At 43.8% G+C, this 19,041-nt stretch overlaps 1 protein-coding gene across 4 annotated transcripts in view; it reads right to left on the minus strand.

Annotated features, from left to right (window-relative positions):
* Window positions 1-19,041, minus strand: part of exoc6b (exocyst complex component 6B) — an 85,558-nt gene that overhangs the window by 22,649 nt on the left and 43,868 nt on the right. For 2 of the 4 annotated variants that reach the window (XM_084344331.1, XM_084344332.1), the window contains exons 19-21: window positions 15,748-15,777; window positions 8,548-8,689; window positions 5,266-5,339 (exon numbers count right to left, since the gene is read on the minus strand). In XM_084344331.1, the coding sequence (XP_084200457.1) occupies window positions 5,266-5,339; window positions 8,548-8,689; window positions 15,748-15,777 (246 nt within the window). The remainder of the gene's footprint in view (window positions 1-5,265; window positions 5,340-8,547; window positions 8,690-15,747; window positions 15,778-19,041) is intronic. The other 2 variants (XR_014621453.1, XM_084344333.1) reach the window with 2 other exon arrangements.

Below are 19,041 nucleotides of genomic sequence, written 5' to 3' on the forward strand. Positions count from 1 at the left end.
GAGGAACCAGGAGAAAGTGCAGTGTGACAACAGGGTGACTGGACCACGGGTGTGTTGTCTTTAATAGGTGCATTCAGTTAAATGTAGAGAGCACACGGTGATGGTGACATCTACAGAGGAGGAAATGTCATTTTAAAGATTTGTTAGTTTGTTGGCTGATTGAAGATCTTTCTGCATTTTGGATAATTTCTCAGGGAATGATGCGTGAATGTTGATGATAGTCATATTTAGGTGGCTTGTATCTATGAACGAGTACAATTTGATGCAGATCTGAATGACAAAAAAATCTGGATTTAGCCAATTCAATTATGTTTTCTTTGATATTGGATCAGGCATGATTCAATTCAAGGGGGCTGTTGGGCCTTGGAGGAGGTATGCACTCTACTGAGTGCCATAGTTGTGTCTTTTATTAAGTGTAATGAGATACTCTGACTCGAACTTAGACAAATAAACTTGGTGAGACTTTGAGTTATTTGCAGTCGTGCATTTTCTTCACATCACTAAAACTAAACTTTCACAAACCAGACCAGAATACTGGCAAAGAACATTTCTGTAAAACCACAGATAAGTTAAAACCTGTTTCTTTATGTTTCGGTTTAAGTTTGCTTCGGCTCAATTTTCATTTGTTCTCCTGTCATAACGCTGTGCTCATGCTCTGGTTAGGTTTAGGCACAAAAAACACTTAGTTATGTTCAGGAAAAGATCATGTTTTGACAATGAAATACCTGTTTTTTGTCGCCGCAAACATGGATGGACATCGTCCAGAGGTCTCCCTAAAATATCCAGTGGTTTCACTTTTTAGAAATGCTCTGGCTATCTTCTGAGGTAGAGACTACAGAAAAGGATTTTGGAGACGAGACGTCTGATGTTGGAGCTCAACATAAACAGGAGATCAAGTCTGTAGCCAAACTGAACAGACAGTTCTGACAGAGACTGTGAGTCCATGAAGTTGGACACAGTGAGGTCCAAAAGCACTGATTTCTGCTTTGTTTATGCGTGTAGTCATTCTGGTACAATGTGTAGATGTTTGAGGCTGGAATGAGCTGCATCTCCTTTAAAAAGGTTTTTGGGAACTTGTTAGGGGTGAGAGAAATTGCCAAACATGCTGGCAGGTTTGTTGACTGCCGCCTCTGTACGGTTTTAACTGGCAGTGAATAGACTTCAGTGGATTGTAGATTGTGTTTCTCGGCGCTGCATCGGACCAAAAAAACCCTCCATTACAAGACAACTTCCCTTTTCCAACATCTGTCTTTGGAAGGAGATCGAAGATACGAACCACTTTCAAAACAAGCCTCGCAACATTAAGGCTCGACAACCAAGAATGTAGAAGTGAATATGTAGATGTCGAGTCAATACACAACCCCGACGTTTTCAAATGCAATATCTCTAATGAAAGCATCGTCTTGTATTTGGGCCAATAGGGTTGAATCATCAGAGTCGTTCTGGCAGATTTTTGAGGTGTGCTGATGGACGTTACTGTCTAACAACTCAGTGACATGCAAAGGAAAATAAAAAGGGTAGTTACACATGAAATATAACATTTCTGAACAGCTCTAACAAAAATATGAAGTATTAAAATGCCACTTTTTAGGCTGACAGCAGCATTTCAAAGCAAAACAAAAGTATTAAAGGACAAAAAGCTGTGTACCCTGCAGGCTAATAAACGGTATACTTCACAGTATTGGTATGGATTTGGGACGCTGCTATGTTTATCTCATGCAATAGGAACTTGAGAACTTTCCCATCTGTTAAAGCAACGAGAGGCCAAATGGAAAGAAGTTCAGCCTCTGCTGAAGGAGACACAGTTTGATATTCAGAGCTGGTATGGAAGCTGAATACTTTGCGGGCAGTGAGCGGTTTGTGTCTGCAGCACTGGGTGTTCAAAAACTGTCACAGCACCAAGAGACGACATCGATTCTTTGTCTTATTTCCTGATTTGTCTGATCAGATATTTTTAGCTAATTTCAGGCTGTGTTTGTTTTGGGGTGAGGATCTTTTATGGCTGTGATGAAATCAAACACTGATGAATTTAACATTTTTGTCCTTTTTTTCAAAGTAAGGTTTAGAAAAAAAGTGTGAAAACTCAGGTTCTGTATCAAAACACCTAACACTATTGTGTTTACAGTATTAAGGCTACAACTAACAATTATTTTACGTGATTGAATATCTTTGGGTTGCAGACAAAACAAGACATCTGAGGACTTCCTCCTGAGCTTTGGGAAACATTTTTCACTATTGTCTGACATTTTATACTTCGAGAAAACAATCGACAGATAAATCAACAATTAAAATAATTAAGTTAAGTCACCTGCAGCACTTCAAAACTTGTGAAAAATGTCTAAAATCCAAAAGACTTTTCATTTGCTATCATAAATGACAAAAATAAAAAGCGAATCCTCACATTTAAGAAGCTGGAACCACCAAAAACAGCGTAAAATATTGATTAATTATCCGAACAACTGGCAATTAATTTTCAACTGACTACTTGTTGCAGCTCTTTATGTTTTGTTGTGCAACTTTGAGCGTGAAAACGACGTAAACAAGGTGAGAACGTCACAATAAACACAATAAATAAACATCTCGCTGACGTCGTTGCTCTCGATTCTGTACATGCTGCGTTTTAAACCACCTCGGGAGACAAACCACGTTTTCATCTCACTCCGCGCGCTGTGTGTGTCCACCGAAAAGCGTGTGTGTGTGAATGTGTGAATGTGTGAATGTGCGTGTGTGTCCTGGGGGAACTCCTGTCTCAGCCCTGTCCCAGGACCCCGGAACCTTCCAGAACACCGGGACCCGACCACACAACAAACGGCCCCGTCAGCGTGATTTATCGACCATTCACCACCGGGTCACACACAAAGACACACACACACACACACACACACACTCCAACAGCATCACATATGAGCACGCATGTCGACGCGACGAAGATGACAAATTTACCTGAAAGAATGCGGATGTCACGCACACACAAAAAGATGCGCCGGGGCAGATGTGTACGCAACAGAGATGACGTACGAAGGCGAGTATCGGGGGGCGGGGAGGAGTTCTTTACAATGGAAATAAAAACAATAGAAATAAAAGAAGCAAAAGGAGGCTGAATAACTCCGAAAGGAGCGATGGAGTCGACTGATTCTGATCGGCCAAAAGGGAGGAGGGGATGGAAACGGGGAGGAAGATGGGGAGCAAAAGTGGGAAAAGAGTGGAGGAGGAGGAGGAGGAGGAGGAGGGTTTGAAGTAAACATCGATGCCGGATGAATGCAATTTTTTTCTTTTCTCCTTCTCCCCATCTTCCCCCCTTCCTTCTCCTCCTCCGAGCGAGAGAACAAGAGGCACTGCATCATCCCGACAGGCGGAGAAAGAGAAGAGAGGGAGAGAGAAAGAGGGATTGTGACGGAGGGATAAAGGGCTATCCGTCTCTGTCTGTCACCTCATTCATCGTCCCCTGCTCCGTCCTGCCGGCCCATCCGTCATCCGCTGTCACGCACACACACACGCACACACACACACAAAAATAGACACACACTTTTCCACCCACTTTCACACACTCCACAACAACTATGACAAACACACACACACACACACACACACACACACACACACACACATGCATCAAAGACGGGCAGACACACAAACTCTGACTCGCTCTCCGCCCTGTTTCACACATTCACTGCGATGACACACAAACGGACACACACACACACACGAGCGCTCTACGCTCAGTTTCACACACACTCACTTTCAAACAAACACACACACACAGCGAAGCCAGAAAGCCACACACAACTTTCGCTTGGGCTCTCCGCCCTGGTTCACACATTCACAACGATGACACACACACACACACACTCAACGGCGATGACGGACACACAAACACGCACCGAAGTCTCTCCAGAAAAGAAAACGCTCGAAAACATCGATGGCAAGTTCGCTCGCACGCGCTTTCACGCACGTACGCACTCGCCTGCCAAACGCTTTTTCGTAAAAAAAAAAAAAAGTCGAAATACAGAGTGCACACACACACACACACAGACACACACACGCACACACACGCACACACACACACACACCGCCCAACATCCTGTATTCTCCAGAACACAGCGGAGACGTCCAGTTCTGTCCCTCCTCCGGCTGGTTCTGCTCCGTTTTTCCCAGGACCCCAAAAACAAGACGCTCCCAGCGCAGAGACGGGTCGACTTCCTGAACTCAAACGTTTCTCAATATCAGGCCCGAGGACCCAGGTCGGCCCGTAAAGGGTGGTGAAGTCATCCTGAGCTGAAGTGTAGATTTACCGCAACAGTCTGACCTCGTCAACGTTGGACGAGTGTTTGACAAGATATCAGAGCTACTGAAGTGTTACAGTTCGATTAAACTAGTGAGACTATATGTAACGGTCAGCCGGGCCGTCGCTGGTCGTCTAGTTTCTGTGGTGTGTCCTTCATCGGTGGCACCAGTCGGCCTTTGTCAGCAGCTTCTTGGCCAGCTGAGCATGTTGGACCGTTGGTGGACCCCGTCGATGTGCAACTTTTTGTCAATACAGCCAGTTCTTTTGATTTTAGTCGGGTGTGTCTGGGCCCTTCGAGCTGTAACAATTAGTCAATTAATCGAGTAGTCGGTCGAAAGAAAACGAGTCTTCAAACTATTTTGATACTCGATTAATCGTTTTGGTCAAACATTTGCTGGTTTCAGCTTCCTGAATGTGATGATTTGCTGCTTTCCTTTCTAGGTTTTGACAGTAAATGAAATGTCTTTGGGTTCAGGGAAACTGTGATAATCATTTTTCACATTTTTTGTTTTTTGACATTTTATAGACTAATTGATTAATTGCATTAGATGTAGCCGTACTCATCAAAGTGAGTACATACAGATGTTTTTCCCAGTTTTTCATCATATTAGAAATAACATGAGTTTGATTGTTGATAACGAGTTTTAAGTGGTGAAACTTTCTTCGTCAGACTTGTGAGGATGCGAGAGGCGTGAGATGCAGATGAGGATTGTTGTGGAAATAAATAAATAAGTAAAAGACAAAACGAGAAAAATCAGAAAACCAAATGAAGGAGGAAGACGAGGAGAAGAAAGCGTTGGAGGAGGAGGACGTCTTGAGGGGGGTGTGAGGGAAGATGGGAGGAAGGATGAAAAGGACGCGGGGTGGGGAGGAGGAGGAGGAGGAGGAGGAGGTAGAAAAAAGATAGTGGAGAGAAGAGAAAAAAAACAGAGAAAGAAGAAAACGAAGGAGAGAGGACCACGAGGGAGACAAAGACCTACTTGTCTCAAGTCACTGAAGGCCAGAAGCAACGTGTCACCCTGGAAGCCTGCGACCGGGCCGGCTCTGGCAAAACCTGTGGGAAAATACAAACCCGCCCCCCCCCAGTCCACCCCCGGAGAGAGGGAAGAGAGGAGGAGGAGGAAAAAGAAGAGGGTGAAAAACGGAATAATAAAAGACCTGGTCGGATTCGCTATGCATCGGGATAGATTGGCAGACAAATGACAGCCTGGGGAGGAGGAGGGAGGGAGGAAGGGGGGGAGGAGGGCAGGGAAAGGGGAGGGCAGGGTGTTAGAGTCATGTCGCCGGGTCTTGTTGAGAAAGAGAAAGAGTGTGTGTGTGTGTGTGTGTGTGAAAAAGCAAAGGTTTTGTGGTGTGTTTAAATGTAGGTTGTGCTGAGTGTGTGTGTGTGTGAGAGCCGGTCAAGTGTGTGTGTGTGTGTGTGTTTATTTGTTGTTTGTACAGCGCTTCGCCCGCATGTTTGAGAACAGTCGAGGACTGTTGGATTTTGAACTCGGGGTGATGCCTGTGTGTGCGTGTGTTGTGTGTGTGTGTGTGTGCGTGTGTGTGCGTCGGGGTCGTACGGAGTGTGAGCTGGGGTCTTGGCGTCAGTTGGCCCCCGTAAACAAGCCGACTGGTATTCTGAGCGAGGGAACGAGAGAAAAGAGGAGTGCCGCTCTGAGAGAGGGAGAGCAGGCCTGTAGCTAATCTCTTTTTCACCTCAGGACACACACACACACACACATAAACACAAGGCCATACACACCACCGCACTGATTACACGCCTGCCATCTTCAGTGACCCCCGTGAGACACACACACACACACACACACACACACACACACACACACAGACAGACACACACGAACAGTGAAGCTATCGGCTAAACTAACCTTCACTCCCGTTCTCCAAACCAAACCTCCACATGCTAACTGCTCATTTTCACCCTCACTTCACTCTTTATTCTTCACCGTTCTCCTCCTTACTTTGTCCTTTTCCATCTTCGTGCCATTCATTACGCAACTTTCCACCAATCTTAACGACAAAAAACGTCTTCTGGACTTTAAAAACGATCCGTGGGAGCGTCTCCTGATCTGTCACAGGTTTGGTTACGTTTCAGCTCAAAAACGACTGGGATCAGGTCAGAGAGAGATCAACCATCCACCTCTCAAACGGCCACAATCAGACCGGATATGTTTGGCTGTTTTCTACCTTTAACGGTTGAATGAATGAAACACCTCCACTCTCACTCTCCCCCGTCACCTCCTTTCATTTAATCTCCAATTCCTCCGTCTTGTCCTCTCTTTTACTTCCTCCTCCATTAATTTCCCTCTAATCCCTCCTCTCATCCATGTATCTTGCTCTCCTCTTTCTTTCTTGTGTACTTTCATTTCATTTTTAATTTCACACCCTTTTTTTTGTTTAATCCCATTTTCTCAGCCCTCTTGTTCCTCGACCTCTTTCATCCCATTCTGCTCCGCTCTTCTATATTACCCTCTTTTTTTCATCTAATCCGTCCCAAGTTTGCTTTTTTCCTTTAAACCTCTTGTTCCTTTATTAATTTTCAGTCTCTCTACAGTCTTTTATTAGCCTGTTTTTTCTTTTTCTATTCATGTGCATGTTTTTTTCATTTATTTCTTCCTTTCCCTCTTTTATATGCCTCCTGTCTGTCCATATTCCCTCTTTCGCTCTCTTCGTCTTACTTTCCATTTCTCTATTCACCTGCCTCAAACTGAATCCACCGCTCTTGTTTATTTTATTATCATTTAAAATACTTTATTTCATTTCATATACTTATTTTAATCCCTCCGTCCCATCCTCCCCTTTCATCTATCCGTCCACCTTGCACTTTTCATTTCACCCCTTCTCGTTAATCCCTTGTTCCTGTTCCTCTCTCTGCTTTCTCTTCTATCTTCCATTCATCCTTTTCCCCCCTTTTAAACTTAATCCCTCTTTCCCACCCCCACCTCCTCGCTCCGTCTTGCGGTTTCCTCCTCCGTCTGTCCCTCCACCCTTTTGAATTCTTCACATCCCTCAAATTTTTCGCCTCTTTCCATCTCATCCGTCCCTCTTCTTCTCTGTACCCTCGCCCCCTCCTCCACCCGAGGCCTCCGTCTGCCCTGAATAAGTAACTCTGTAACCTCCTAACCCCTCCGCAGCACTGCACGGATGTCACCGCACATCACATCACAAACACGCACACACAAACACACACCGTGCGACCCGCGCTGTGACTCTAAGAACCTTGATCATGTAAAAACTGAGCCAGCGACGCCTCGCGCTCTTTCATTCCTCCCCCCTCCTTTATCTGCGAGTGCTCTGTCAAAAAACAAGCCAAACTGGGGGAGGAAGGGGGAGGTATGGAGGGATGGATGAGGAGGGAGGAAGAGGAAAAAGGCGGTGAGGAATCGGATGCGAAGGAGGGATGGAGGGATGGAGAGGGGAAAAGATGGTGGCGAGAGTGGGAAGAGGAGAGGTGAAGGAAGGAAAAGAAAAAGAGCGATAAGAGAAGAAACAGTGAAGATCTTCAGAAGTTATAAGAGATGCTCTCCTCTCACTGTGTGACCGGTTGATCCATAGCGCCCCCTGCGCTTTCAAATGCAAACTGCACACATGGCAAGCTTATTTTAAAAGCAGCTCTTGGTCTGATGCATTTCCTAAATCCACATCGTTCAATTTGTGCCATAATTTTACATACAAATAAATATACTTGAATACAGTGTTGAATAAAGTAAAGACATCCTGTTAAAATATTACTTTAGTAAAAGTGAAAGTCACCCACAAATATAGTACTTGAGTAAAAGTATCTCATAATAAAGGTACTTAAGTACCAAAAGTAAAATATTACATATATTTACATTCATCAAATTCATCTCAGTCATCCGGTTCAACCATATTCAGCATCTTTCTGACTATAAATACTAAGTAGAGTACAAGTACAGGACAATACTTGAGTAAATGTAATTGGTTACACTGCATCAAAGCTTAAATACACTTTCTGACTTTAAGTCTAAATTTTTGGATGTGAGCGTAACTGTGAGTGTCTGTGTGTGTGGAGAGGACTGAGATTTGGACAAAATATGAAAGGAAAGGAAAGAAAAAGTAGAAGAAAAACAGAAAGTAAAGAAAAAGAGATTCAAAGAGCAGAAAAGGGAATAAAAGGAAGAACTGAGGGAGGAGTGAACGACGGAGATAAAGAAAAGGGTGAAGTTACAGTAAATGAAACACTGATGGGGTTGAGCAGGAGGACAAACGGAGGGGAGGACGCTGATGTCGACACTCACTCTCGCACTCCTTGACGTCGGCGTGGATCTGGTGCAGAGCTCCCATGGAGATCTGTCTGACCTCCGGGTCGAGCAGCAGCTGCATCAGGGAGGTGGAGATGTGTTTACAGGCCGACATGCAGGCCGTCTGCGCCACTTTACCCTGAGAGAGAGGAACAGAGAGGAAGAGGAGGGTCAGGTCTTTTACATATTTCGTCTCTTCCTGGGAGACAAAGACGCACTTTTCACTTCCTGGTTCTTCTTCACATTTCTCTTTGTTCTAACCAGAAACGTAAAGAGCATCACTTCCTGTACAGGTTGAGTGTTTAGAAGAAGAAAACCTTTCATGAATCAGTACTGGAGCTGAGCTAATCGGCTATCCCCAGGCTCCTGCTAACTAGCAACATGCTGCTGGTCCAGTCGGTCAGCACAAAATCAAACCGGTTGAAGCTCGCACACCGGACCGGATCAGCAGAACCTTAAACCCAACTAAACCCCTCCGACAACTCACGCAAGCACGGACGAAAGAAAAGTGCACCGTCTGACGCACGCAACGCTGAAACTCACACATTAATTGATGCACACACACACGGGGGTAATCAGAGTTCATGTGCGCTTAATCGCCATAATTTTTTATTGTATGAAAACACACACACACACACACACACACACACACACACACACAAACACACACAGAGTCAGCGTTAATATAGTGTGCTGCGTTCAGGTGCAGTCAGAATGATGAAGTAGCATAATAAGAATAAAAGCAGCGGATGAGGAAGTACATGACAACGCATTAATACAGAAACCAAAACATGTGTTTGCGCGACTGTGTGTGTGTACGAGCAGACGTGTGTGTGTGTGTGTGTGTGTGTGTGCAATCTCAGCGACTGGCCGCGGCCTCCATCTTGACCCCGACGTCTGCATTCCAGGCGAATGAAGCAAAAGAGATGAAAAGGGGACGACGGGCTGAAAAAACGAGGCAAAGCTTGAAAGAAGTTCAGCTCGGGAGTGCTGCGGGGGGAAGAAACTGAAAGCACGGGGTGAAATTAAACAAATCCACCGCGAGAAAACTGTTTTGTTTTGCTCCTAATGATGAAATAACTCAATTTCACTTCCATTATTATTTCATTTCCTCGTCCTGAACTCCATTAACACGGATTTCACAACATGTAGAGATCACAAGGAAACACAACTTTCTTTCTTTCTGCCCCTCGCTACTAAAAATAAGTAAAAAGCAAAAAGGAAGTGCATGTTTTACTGCAGCGCCTGATTACGCTAATTAATCCTGACGTGACTTTGATGCGTCTGGCTCACACACACACACACACACACACACACACACACACACACACACACACACACACACACACACACACACACACACACACACACACACACACACACACACACACACACACACACACACACACACACACACACACACACACACACACACACACACACAAACAGCAGAGCTTTCTATTCCAGCCCTGCATATTTAAATACCTTCATTTATCACACAATGAGAGCGGACACGCCTGTTTACACCCGCCGTGTGCAAATATACACACAATCAGACAAACACGTGTATAATTGTGCGCTAAGTGTTGGTGTGAATCTGTTATAATCATATAATTGCACTGTGTGTTTACACAGCTCTAATCGCACATATGTGACTGTGTTACTCTGGTTGTGTACGTCGCCTTCCTCCGCACTGAACAAATGATCAACATGAGAGTTTGACTTGATTCAAAGCGGTTCATTGTGTTTTAGCACGAAAAGCACTTGAATTTGATTTAAAACTTTAAAACTCGCTGTTAAAAATACAGGAACAAACATAGATTGGGTCAACGGATAAAGAAATACCCCCATAAGGTTTATTTTTAATGACTTTTCTAAGAAAATTATGAAGTCAAGCAGCATTTAAAACAGTAAAATGTGAGGCAAAATCAGTTAATTCCAATGGGATTGCTACAACAAGTGGATCTTCTCAGAACCAGAGCCAGAGATCAATTAGTTGGTTGACAGAAATTTCCACTATTTTGACAAAATAACCATTTGACGGAGCTGCAATGATTAGTCAATTGATTTTTGACAACAGATTCATCTTTTCAATCATATTTCAAACAAAAATCTCAAAACATTTGCTGCTTCCAGCTTCTGTAAAGTAACAATTTGCTGCGTCTTCTTCTGAGTCTTTGGGTTTTGGACAAAAGAAGAAATCTGAGGACGTCACTGTGGGCTTTTTCCTCAATGTTTAGACATTTTATAGACTAAAAGACTCATCGATTAATCGTGAAAGTTCTTACCCTTTTCAGGAACGCAGACTTTTGCAGACATTAACGAGACAGGAGTTGATGTCTTTTGAATAAACTACACGGTTAACTACATTTTTCCTACGTCTTCAACTAATGTATGAAATGATTTACAACCCTGACAGGCGGGTGAAATAAACAGCACCATGAAGACAGAATCTAAAGAAGCTGTGACCGACTGGTGCTCACATGTTACATGACACATGCCAAATACCATCTTTAAATAAGATCATTGTTAAGCATAAAAAAGTGTCGTCCTGGCAGCAGTGTAGCACGATCGCTGTGTAAAAGTGGCTTCGCAGTTAGGAAGCTCGCTAGCTTGTCACTAAATTAACGCCAGTGCAGAATAACCAGCACAGTAAAGACAAAGGAGAAGTATTGTGTCTGATGCAGTAGCTTGTTCCCGGCCTGCTAACATATTGACCCCTCGCTCAACTTCTACAGTAGTTAATCACGTCCAAACTTTGTTTTCATAATGACAAACAAGAAGCAAGTAGATAACCCTAATCTTAACTTCACCAGAGGTTTACAGTCTGGTCTCCAGTACAGCTGGAAAAACACCACTTCAAACAAAGATATGATGAATTAAACAAGATGATAAACAACGTGATTCATTTTGTAAAGATTCTGGAAAATGTTTCCTTTTTCCTGGAAGACCAAATCCAGACAATGTACTAATAAAAATGAACTTAATCTGTCCAAATTTTGAAAGCACATAACTAGGCACATTAGTTTAATCGATTGGCTTTCATCAAGAAACAATTTCATTAAGTAATTTTCGCTATTTAAGTGACATACTTTAATGCAATTTCCTGTGTTTGTTCCCCAGGCGGCAGTTCGACCCGCCGCGCCGCTGTAATAAACTGGTTTCCCCCTCGGAGATCCATAAAATTCATCTAATCTTATATAACAAACACGACAGCGGCAGAAAGATCCCATTGTAGCTGTGAGTGAAACGTCAGGAAAGAGTCTGGAGCAGCGGCTCATTCAACAGGCAGCAGCGCTCACCTCAAAGGGAAATCAAATTACACACACGGAGCACACGTGCGAGCACATATGTCCCAGAAACACACACCTACGACCGGCCGGATATCCTCCAGTACGACGCCGGCCTCACACACACACACACACACACTCACATACAGCATACAACCCCAGGGGTCAGTTATCATAGGCTGAGATTGAGCGTGAAATAGGCTAATTGTATTTACATGTCGTGAACCCGGGCTGACTGACACACACACAAACACACAGGTAGGTCCGTCTGACAGGAGTGGTGTCGTTTCAGAGTTCAATACAGACAACTGGGAACCATTAGCCTGAGGCACACTGGAGGGAGGGAGGGAGGGAGGGAGAGGAGGCAAGACAGAGAGAAGAAAGGAGAGGAAAGAAAGAAAGGAGAGGAAAGGCAAGGTTGAGAAAGGAAAATGATAGGAAAGAAGAATGACAAGGAAAGGATTTGACCTGAAAGGAAGTATGAGAAAATGAAAGGAGAGGAAGGAAAACAAAGGAAAGGACAGAAAGAAGGGGAGTAAAGAAAGGAGAAGAAAAGGTGAGGGACAAAAATTAATTTGGAGTAAAGATGAGAAAAGAAAACAGAGGGAGGTTGGGTCAAGAAAAGGAAAAGAAAGGTGAGGAAAGGGCAAACTAGGAAAAGAAAGAAGAAAATGACAAGTGAGCAGTTGAAAGGAAAGGAAATAAAAGTAAAGGTGAGAAAAGAAAAGAAACTATAGAAAGGAAATAAAACCAAGCACAAGGACGCTAAAGGTTAGGAAAGGACGGAGACGGATTCAAAAGCAGAAGAGGTGAACATGGACGGCAGCAGAGAGCGATGGAAGGACAGGAAGAAGAGACGAGGACGATGGAGGGATGGAGCGGTGAAGTGACAGCAGATGGGAAACAAGAAGAGGGAACAAAGGTGAAAGGAAGTGAAGGGGAGACAAAGAAAGGACACAGAATCAAGTGAAGCTTCTCCTCCACCCTCACTCCCTCTCTTCTACAACCCTCCTAACCTCCACCTCACATCCCTCCTTCCAGCTAACGAGAGACGTTCATCAAAGAGCTCATTAAAAGCTCCTCAGCTGCTAACGGCTGAACAAATAGACAGGAGACGAAAAGAAAGCAGGCGAGGTGGAGGGGAGAGGACGAGGACGAGGACGAGGCTGGGGGAGTCGGGCGGGGATGAAGGTGAACAATCAAGAAACAGGAGTTTAAATGAGGGGAGAGGAAGGAAAAGGAGGAGTGATGGCAGGAATGCAGACGGAGGAGACTGACAGTGAAATATGTGTCCGTCTCAATGTTGAGGAGCTGAAACTGACAGTTTAGACATTAAAAGCTACATTAACCAGTATTTTTGATATTTCTATCAAATTCAATGGCGACATACGATGTTGAGGCAGTCTCTGATAGCTCCTCACAGCCTTTAAACCTTTTTTAACCCTCTTTGTTTCGTTTTTTTAGAACTTTTAGAGTATTGTTGAGGCAAAGGAAGTGATGAGCTGATGAAGAAGTTGGAACGTTATTCTTCTCACCAGCTGGTGGAGACCAAACCAGAGCTAAAAATACAAAAACAAAGAATACTGAACATATTTGGTTGAACTTAATAAGTTTTTTTCCAACTTTACTTTGTTTAGCTTTAGGGTCAATCAGGCGCAGTAGCAACAGGAAGTAGACAGCTGAATGATAGTAAAAGTTTGTATGGCAGAAGTCTTGCAACACAGAGCAACGTAAATGTTTATTGCCTCACAATTAACAGCCTATCAACACTGAATAATCTGAAACTGCAGAGTAGAAAGTAACTAAATTTATCAAATAAATGTAGTGGAGAGGAGGTATAAGTAGCAGAAAATGGAAATACTCAAGTGAAGTACCTTAACATTGTAACTAAGAACAGTACTTGAGTGAATTGTACTTAAGTTTTCAGTCGTCTTGATTTCTAATAATCAGTGTCGGAACTGAAAAAGCCACACCGGTCGACGCCTAATACATCTTTTCTTGGAGGTTTTTGTTGAAAACTACACCGTGTTGAGGCTGAAAACACTGTGACGAGAGCGGTGAGAGTAAACCAAAAGTTACAGTGCCGGAAAAACAAAAACAAAAAGCTAAAAGACACTAAAATGCTCCATTTAGCCAAGAGGTACTGCAGAGGCAGGTGATGAATATCTGTGGGTTTGACCCTTTTTAACAGCATCACAGTCTTCTGATCTATTGTTAGTACGAGGCCCTGTACACACAAACACGGGTATTTCTTAAAACAAAGCTGTTGTGTTGTGCTGATGTGTTTTGGCCTTCTGTACACACGTAAACAGCGTTTTCAGTGTTTATGTGTAGACAGGAAACCCTGGGTTATTTTGGCTCGTCTCCTTTGTTTGACAGGCTTCTGACTGGCCAACGTGGCTTAACGGTGGAGGTTATATCACCACCTGTTGCTTTGGTGCGCCTGCGTATTCACGTGGACAGAGTTTTGTTTTTAATACCCATGCATGTGTGGACTAGGCCTTAAAAGTATTGATTAGTGCAGCCTGAAGAATTGAAACCAAGAGTTAAACAAGTCTAATGCAGCTTCCACCTGATCCTGACAAATCTTTGTTTTAATGCGGCGAACTTAATGCAACAAGACAAAAATCTGAGTGTTTGTGGTCTCATTTAAACACATTGTAATCTCAGGGTAAATTCATCCATCTGTGTGCGGTTAAATACAAAACTCCAGCAGTCCTGATCAGTTAGCTGCACTCACAATCATTATTGACAACGACAAGTTATGTACAAATACTGAAAACAGGTCGCATAAACACAATGAGTGTTCAGTTCAACATATTTTGCTGGGGATGTTTCCACATCTGAAGCTTTTTAAGATCTTGTCTGAATCAAGAAATTCAAATAAAAGTCCTGTTGACTCATTTGTTAGAACAATCAGAACCTCATATGTGATTGCGTTCAGTGTAATAACAGATCGATTGTGCATCTCCACCAAAACAACGCCTCCCACTTTGGACGCGGTTTGTTTTTGAAGCACTCCCAGCTGAATTCACCTTCGGTCCAATAATGCTAGAAGCAGGCCGAGTTAGAAACACAGCAGCACGATAAGTCACTGCTTCACAACGCCATAACGCACTGATTCACAACTCCTGGAAGGGATTGGACACGGTGTATAATATGCTCCGTGTCCATCCAGAAAGCTGTCAGTCACAGGAGCAGCAAGTCAGGGCAGCCAAAAGTCAAGAGGTGGGATCACAGCGAAAAAATACGACGCTGACGTGCGACACCCCGGCTCAGCGCTGCTTCCACTACGTCTGCGACGGGAAAGAATGGTGATGAGTCTGAAGGTTACAGGTCTCTTTTCTGATTCACGACTTGAAAATGAGATTCCACTCGTGTGCTTGTCCGTCATGGGAGCGGATCAGGGTCGAGCCTTGTGGAACAATTTACAGATTGCTGCGTTATGGCAGGTATTTGTTCACGTCACTCAAGAAACACCACAAAAATGAAGTCTGCACTTTGGTTTCGGTGCATTTTTGGGAGTGTTTTCTCTACGAATGTAACCTTGACACACACACACACACACAAAAAAAAAAAAAAAAGGGCCAGAGCAAGCAAGTTCACTTCAGGGAATTAAAACCACATTTAATCTGACAGACACCAGGGCTGGAAATGTGTTTTTGTGCAGTGCAACAAGTGGATTAATACAGTTTTTAAAATCAGACTTAATTTCGATTTCCCTCCCTGGTTGGGACACATGAACACAGAATCAGGCAAACGTGCATCACTCCCCGTTTTCCATCTCACATGCTTGGTTTGGTGAACTCTCAGGTGGGGATTCAGGGTCAAAGTTGAAGGGGTTAACAAGGTCAGTCAGGGGGGTTTGGTACACATCACTCCGTTACGTAACAACCCAGATACTCACCGGTAAGGTCGCGTGTTCTACGGGCGTTCCCTACGGTGAGAAACATAAACCGGGAACATTTAGCGGATGGCAGAAGAGTAAAACTCTGTTATTAATGGGAGGCATGAGAAAGTTGAAGGGGAACTGAAGGACTTTAACGGCTGCATGGAAATAAAATTACTGCAAGGTCACTGGCAGCTTTTTCTACCTCTGTGCGCAAAGTATTTATTGCACAAAGGCCCTTGAGATGATGCTAATCTGGTTTTATCTGGCAATTTGTTGCGACGTGCCGAAGCACCGTGGAGAACTCGGTAAGCACACAGAGGAGCGGCGGCCGCCAAGCCTTCTCCGTGCACGGCAGACGTCTGATCAAGGAGCTTATAAGGCAGAAAATTGGAGCACGATGGTCAGAGGAGAGTCCAGAATTTCCTTTTTTGATTTTCACATGATTGTTTTCACTCCGGAGGCCCTTTTCATGCCTTCATCGCTCCATCTTTAAATTCGAGCTCAATTCGATTACGAGTATTTAGCTAACACTAAACTCTGAGCGGTCGTATTAGCTCTTGGATAAGGGCAACATTTTCCTCTCCGGTGAGAACTGAGGCGACTGGATATGTGCGTCTCCGAAGGTGTTTAAGAAATGTGAGCCTGCTCAGCTTTTTCTCAGCGCACGGCTGCTTCCAGCTTGTTACATGCAGAGCTGTTAAACACCCGCATAAGCAGAAAACACACAGACTGTAACAAGAATGTTGCTGCGTCACGGTGAGACTGACGGGTCAGCGATCTGTGCATGTTGGGTTTCAGTGTGTTTACTGGTAGTTACACAACATCTCAGGTTTTATTTTTTTCACAGTCGTAAAAATCACTTATTCCTGTATTCTTGGTCCCTCTCCAATATCTGTCTTCCACCTCAACCCTCCTCCGACCTCAACCCCCTGTTGACTGAGCTGGAGCCTGCACACATTTTCCTCAGTTGTCTTCAACTTGAGTTCAACTGAAACATACTGGATTCTCCTCTTTTAACTTGTGGAGGTTTGATTTTACGAACTAGATGTAGATCTTGTCAATTTTTGACGCTGTAGTTGAAGCGGTACTAAAACCACAATGCTTAATGTCGTCTTATCAGTGATGTGATGAGCCTCGAGGACTGTTTTCATTTATGCAAACACCTGCAAATGTAGGTCAAGTTAGCACCGACAACCCCCAGCTCCACTTCCAAGTTCTGATATCAGTCAGAGTGAACTAAGGTCAACCTGTGTGGTCCGAACATGAATCTGATAGTGGCCGGTTGGCTTGAGCGCTAACCCGTTCAGGATCCTACACGACAAGCAGAGGAGTCACCTTTCTTTGGAGAATGTAGACCAGTTCTGTTTCCTAAATTATAATATCAGGCTTCTCAACTGGAATTAATGAGTTTGAGGGAAAATAATAGCTCAAAAATAAGTGACAATTGTTATTATATCGACCTTTAAAAAGCCTCTATGGGTCGACCTCTAGAGCACGCCAGGGTCGGAGCGATGGACGCTCCGATGGCTGACGGTCTTCAACGAGCGCTGTACCATCGTAAAACTGTGATCTTTTTCTTTTTATTATAATTATTATTCTTTTGGCCTTTTCATGGCTTTATTCTCACAGTACAGCTGAAGAGTGACAGGGAAGGGGATGAGAGAGAGGGTGAGTGACATGCAGCAAGACGCCACAGGTCAGATTTGAAGTGGCGTCCCCTCAGAGTTGCCACGAGACAAGAGATTTTTGTCGTTTGTAACGTGGGAGACAAAATGAAAAGATGTTTGTTGATGCTCGATGTGCATTACGACTCCTTTGTTTCGTTTCTTATTAAACCTGTCCAGGTTGGTGAACTCAAGACACCTACATCAGTGGCAGCAGTGTTTCTTTTCTGCTGACCTCTGTTGGTGTGTTTCTTTCATTTGTGCAGTTGTGGTGTGTGTTTTCTTATCTTAGCTTCCTCTGTATATCTCTCGAGCTAACCTTGTTTCAAGCCTCTAAGGCTTAACGCAGCTAAGTTACAGATAAGTGGTCCAGAGACAAAGACAAAGATGTACGTCTCTGCCTTCAGAGCGACAACGGGCAACGGCAACAGTCTGTGTTGGCGTTTACCGTTTGGTACTTTACGGTGCTTTTTAAATCAGGTCTATTTATCCTCTGGTCTATTCAGATTTGGTCTCTCTTTCTGTTGTTGAAAATGAATTATTGGATGTATCCTCGGGTCAGTCTTGAATCAGGTCTTTTTAAGAAGCAGAAGCAGCGGTACTGACACCTGCAGCAACAATAGTTTAAGTAGTCTTTTATTCTTGCATCCATCAACTCTCTTCAACAGTATCTTATTCATTTCTGTGTAACTGGACTCTTTTATACGATCACCTCTTGTTTCAGAGGGTCATACCACCCAGCTTTTCAGATCCATAGCATCTGATCTACTTAGGAGGCCCCCGCACTGTGTGGATGCGTGTGTGTGTGTGTGTCTTAAAGTGTGTGTGACGGGGTCATGTCCGGGGCTCGTGGGGGTGAAGGAAAAGCTTCTTAGAAGTGCTGGAAAACACTTAGCTCGACCACCTTGTGTGTGTGGCCTTGTGGCCCGGTGACCCGCGTTGACCAAATCTGCGTGTGCAGATCATCTTAAAAACTAACCCGTGTGTGGGAACACGGATTATGTGTCTTTGTGTACATTAAAACTTAAAGACAGAAATGAATAGTTGGCAAAAGATCGAAATAGAGACTTTAAAATGCTGTTACTTCTGCAGGAACCCGAGTTAACAACACGAGGCAAAATAATTCAGATTTCTAGATTTATTACCGATCTGGGAGTTCCCGGTTTGTTTCGAGGAAACGTTAACCTCACTCATTAAAAGTGATGCGGTTAGAAAAACACTTGTGGAAGCTCAGGCCTCCGTCCAGTTTGCTGCTTGATACTTTTGTAGAAAACCTTTAGTCCAGAGTCAACATCAGGGTCACACTGACCAGCATATATTGATTGCGCGCACAGGACATAACATTATCAACACATAGAAGTTAAGAGGGGAGATCTACACTGACTGAGGAGCACTAAGTATTCACCCGTTACTTTATTTATTTAAAGGTGCACGCTGTAGTTTTGGGGAAGAGATTTTAAGATCTTCACTGGCTGATTTTTTTTCACACTTTCACACTGTTTTACTTTGTTTATATGTGGCGGACCCTGCCACCTTTCTACCTCTATTCACTATGGAACAAAATAAGATTTTAGTGTAGTGAGCTCAAAGATGAAAGTTGATATCATTACTCAGAAAAGTCATAATTACTAATTGTCTACACTCT

Source organism: Pagrus pagrus, assembly GCF_965226575.1.
Source record: "Pagrus pagrus genome assembly, chromosome: 22".
NCBI classification, from domain to species: Eukaryota; Metazoa; Chordata; class Actinopteri; order Spariformes; family Sparidae; genus Pagrus; species Pagrus pagrus.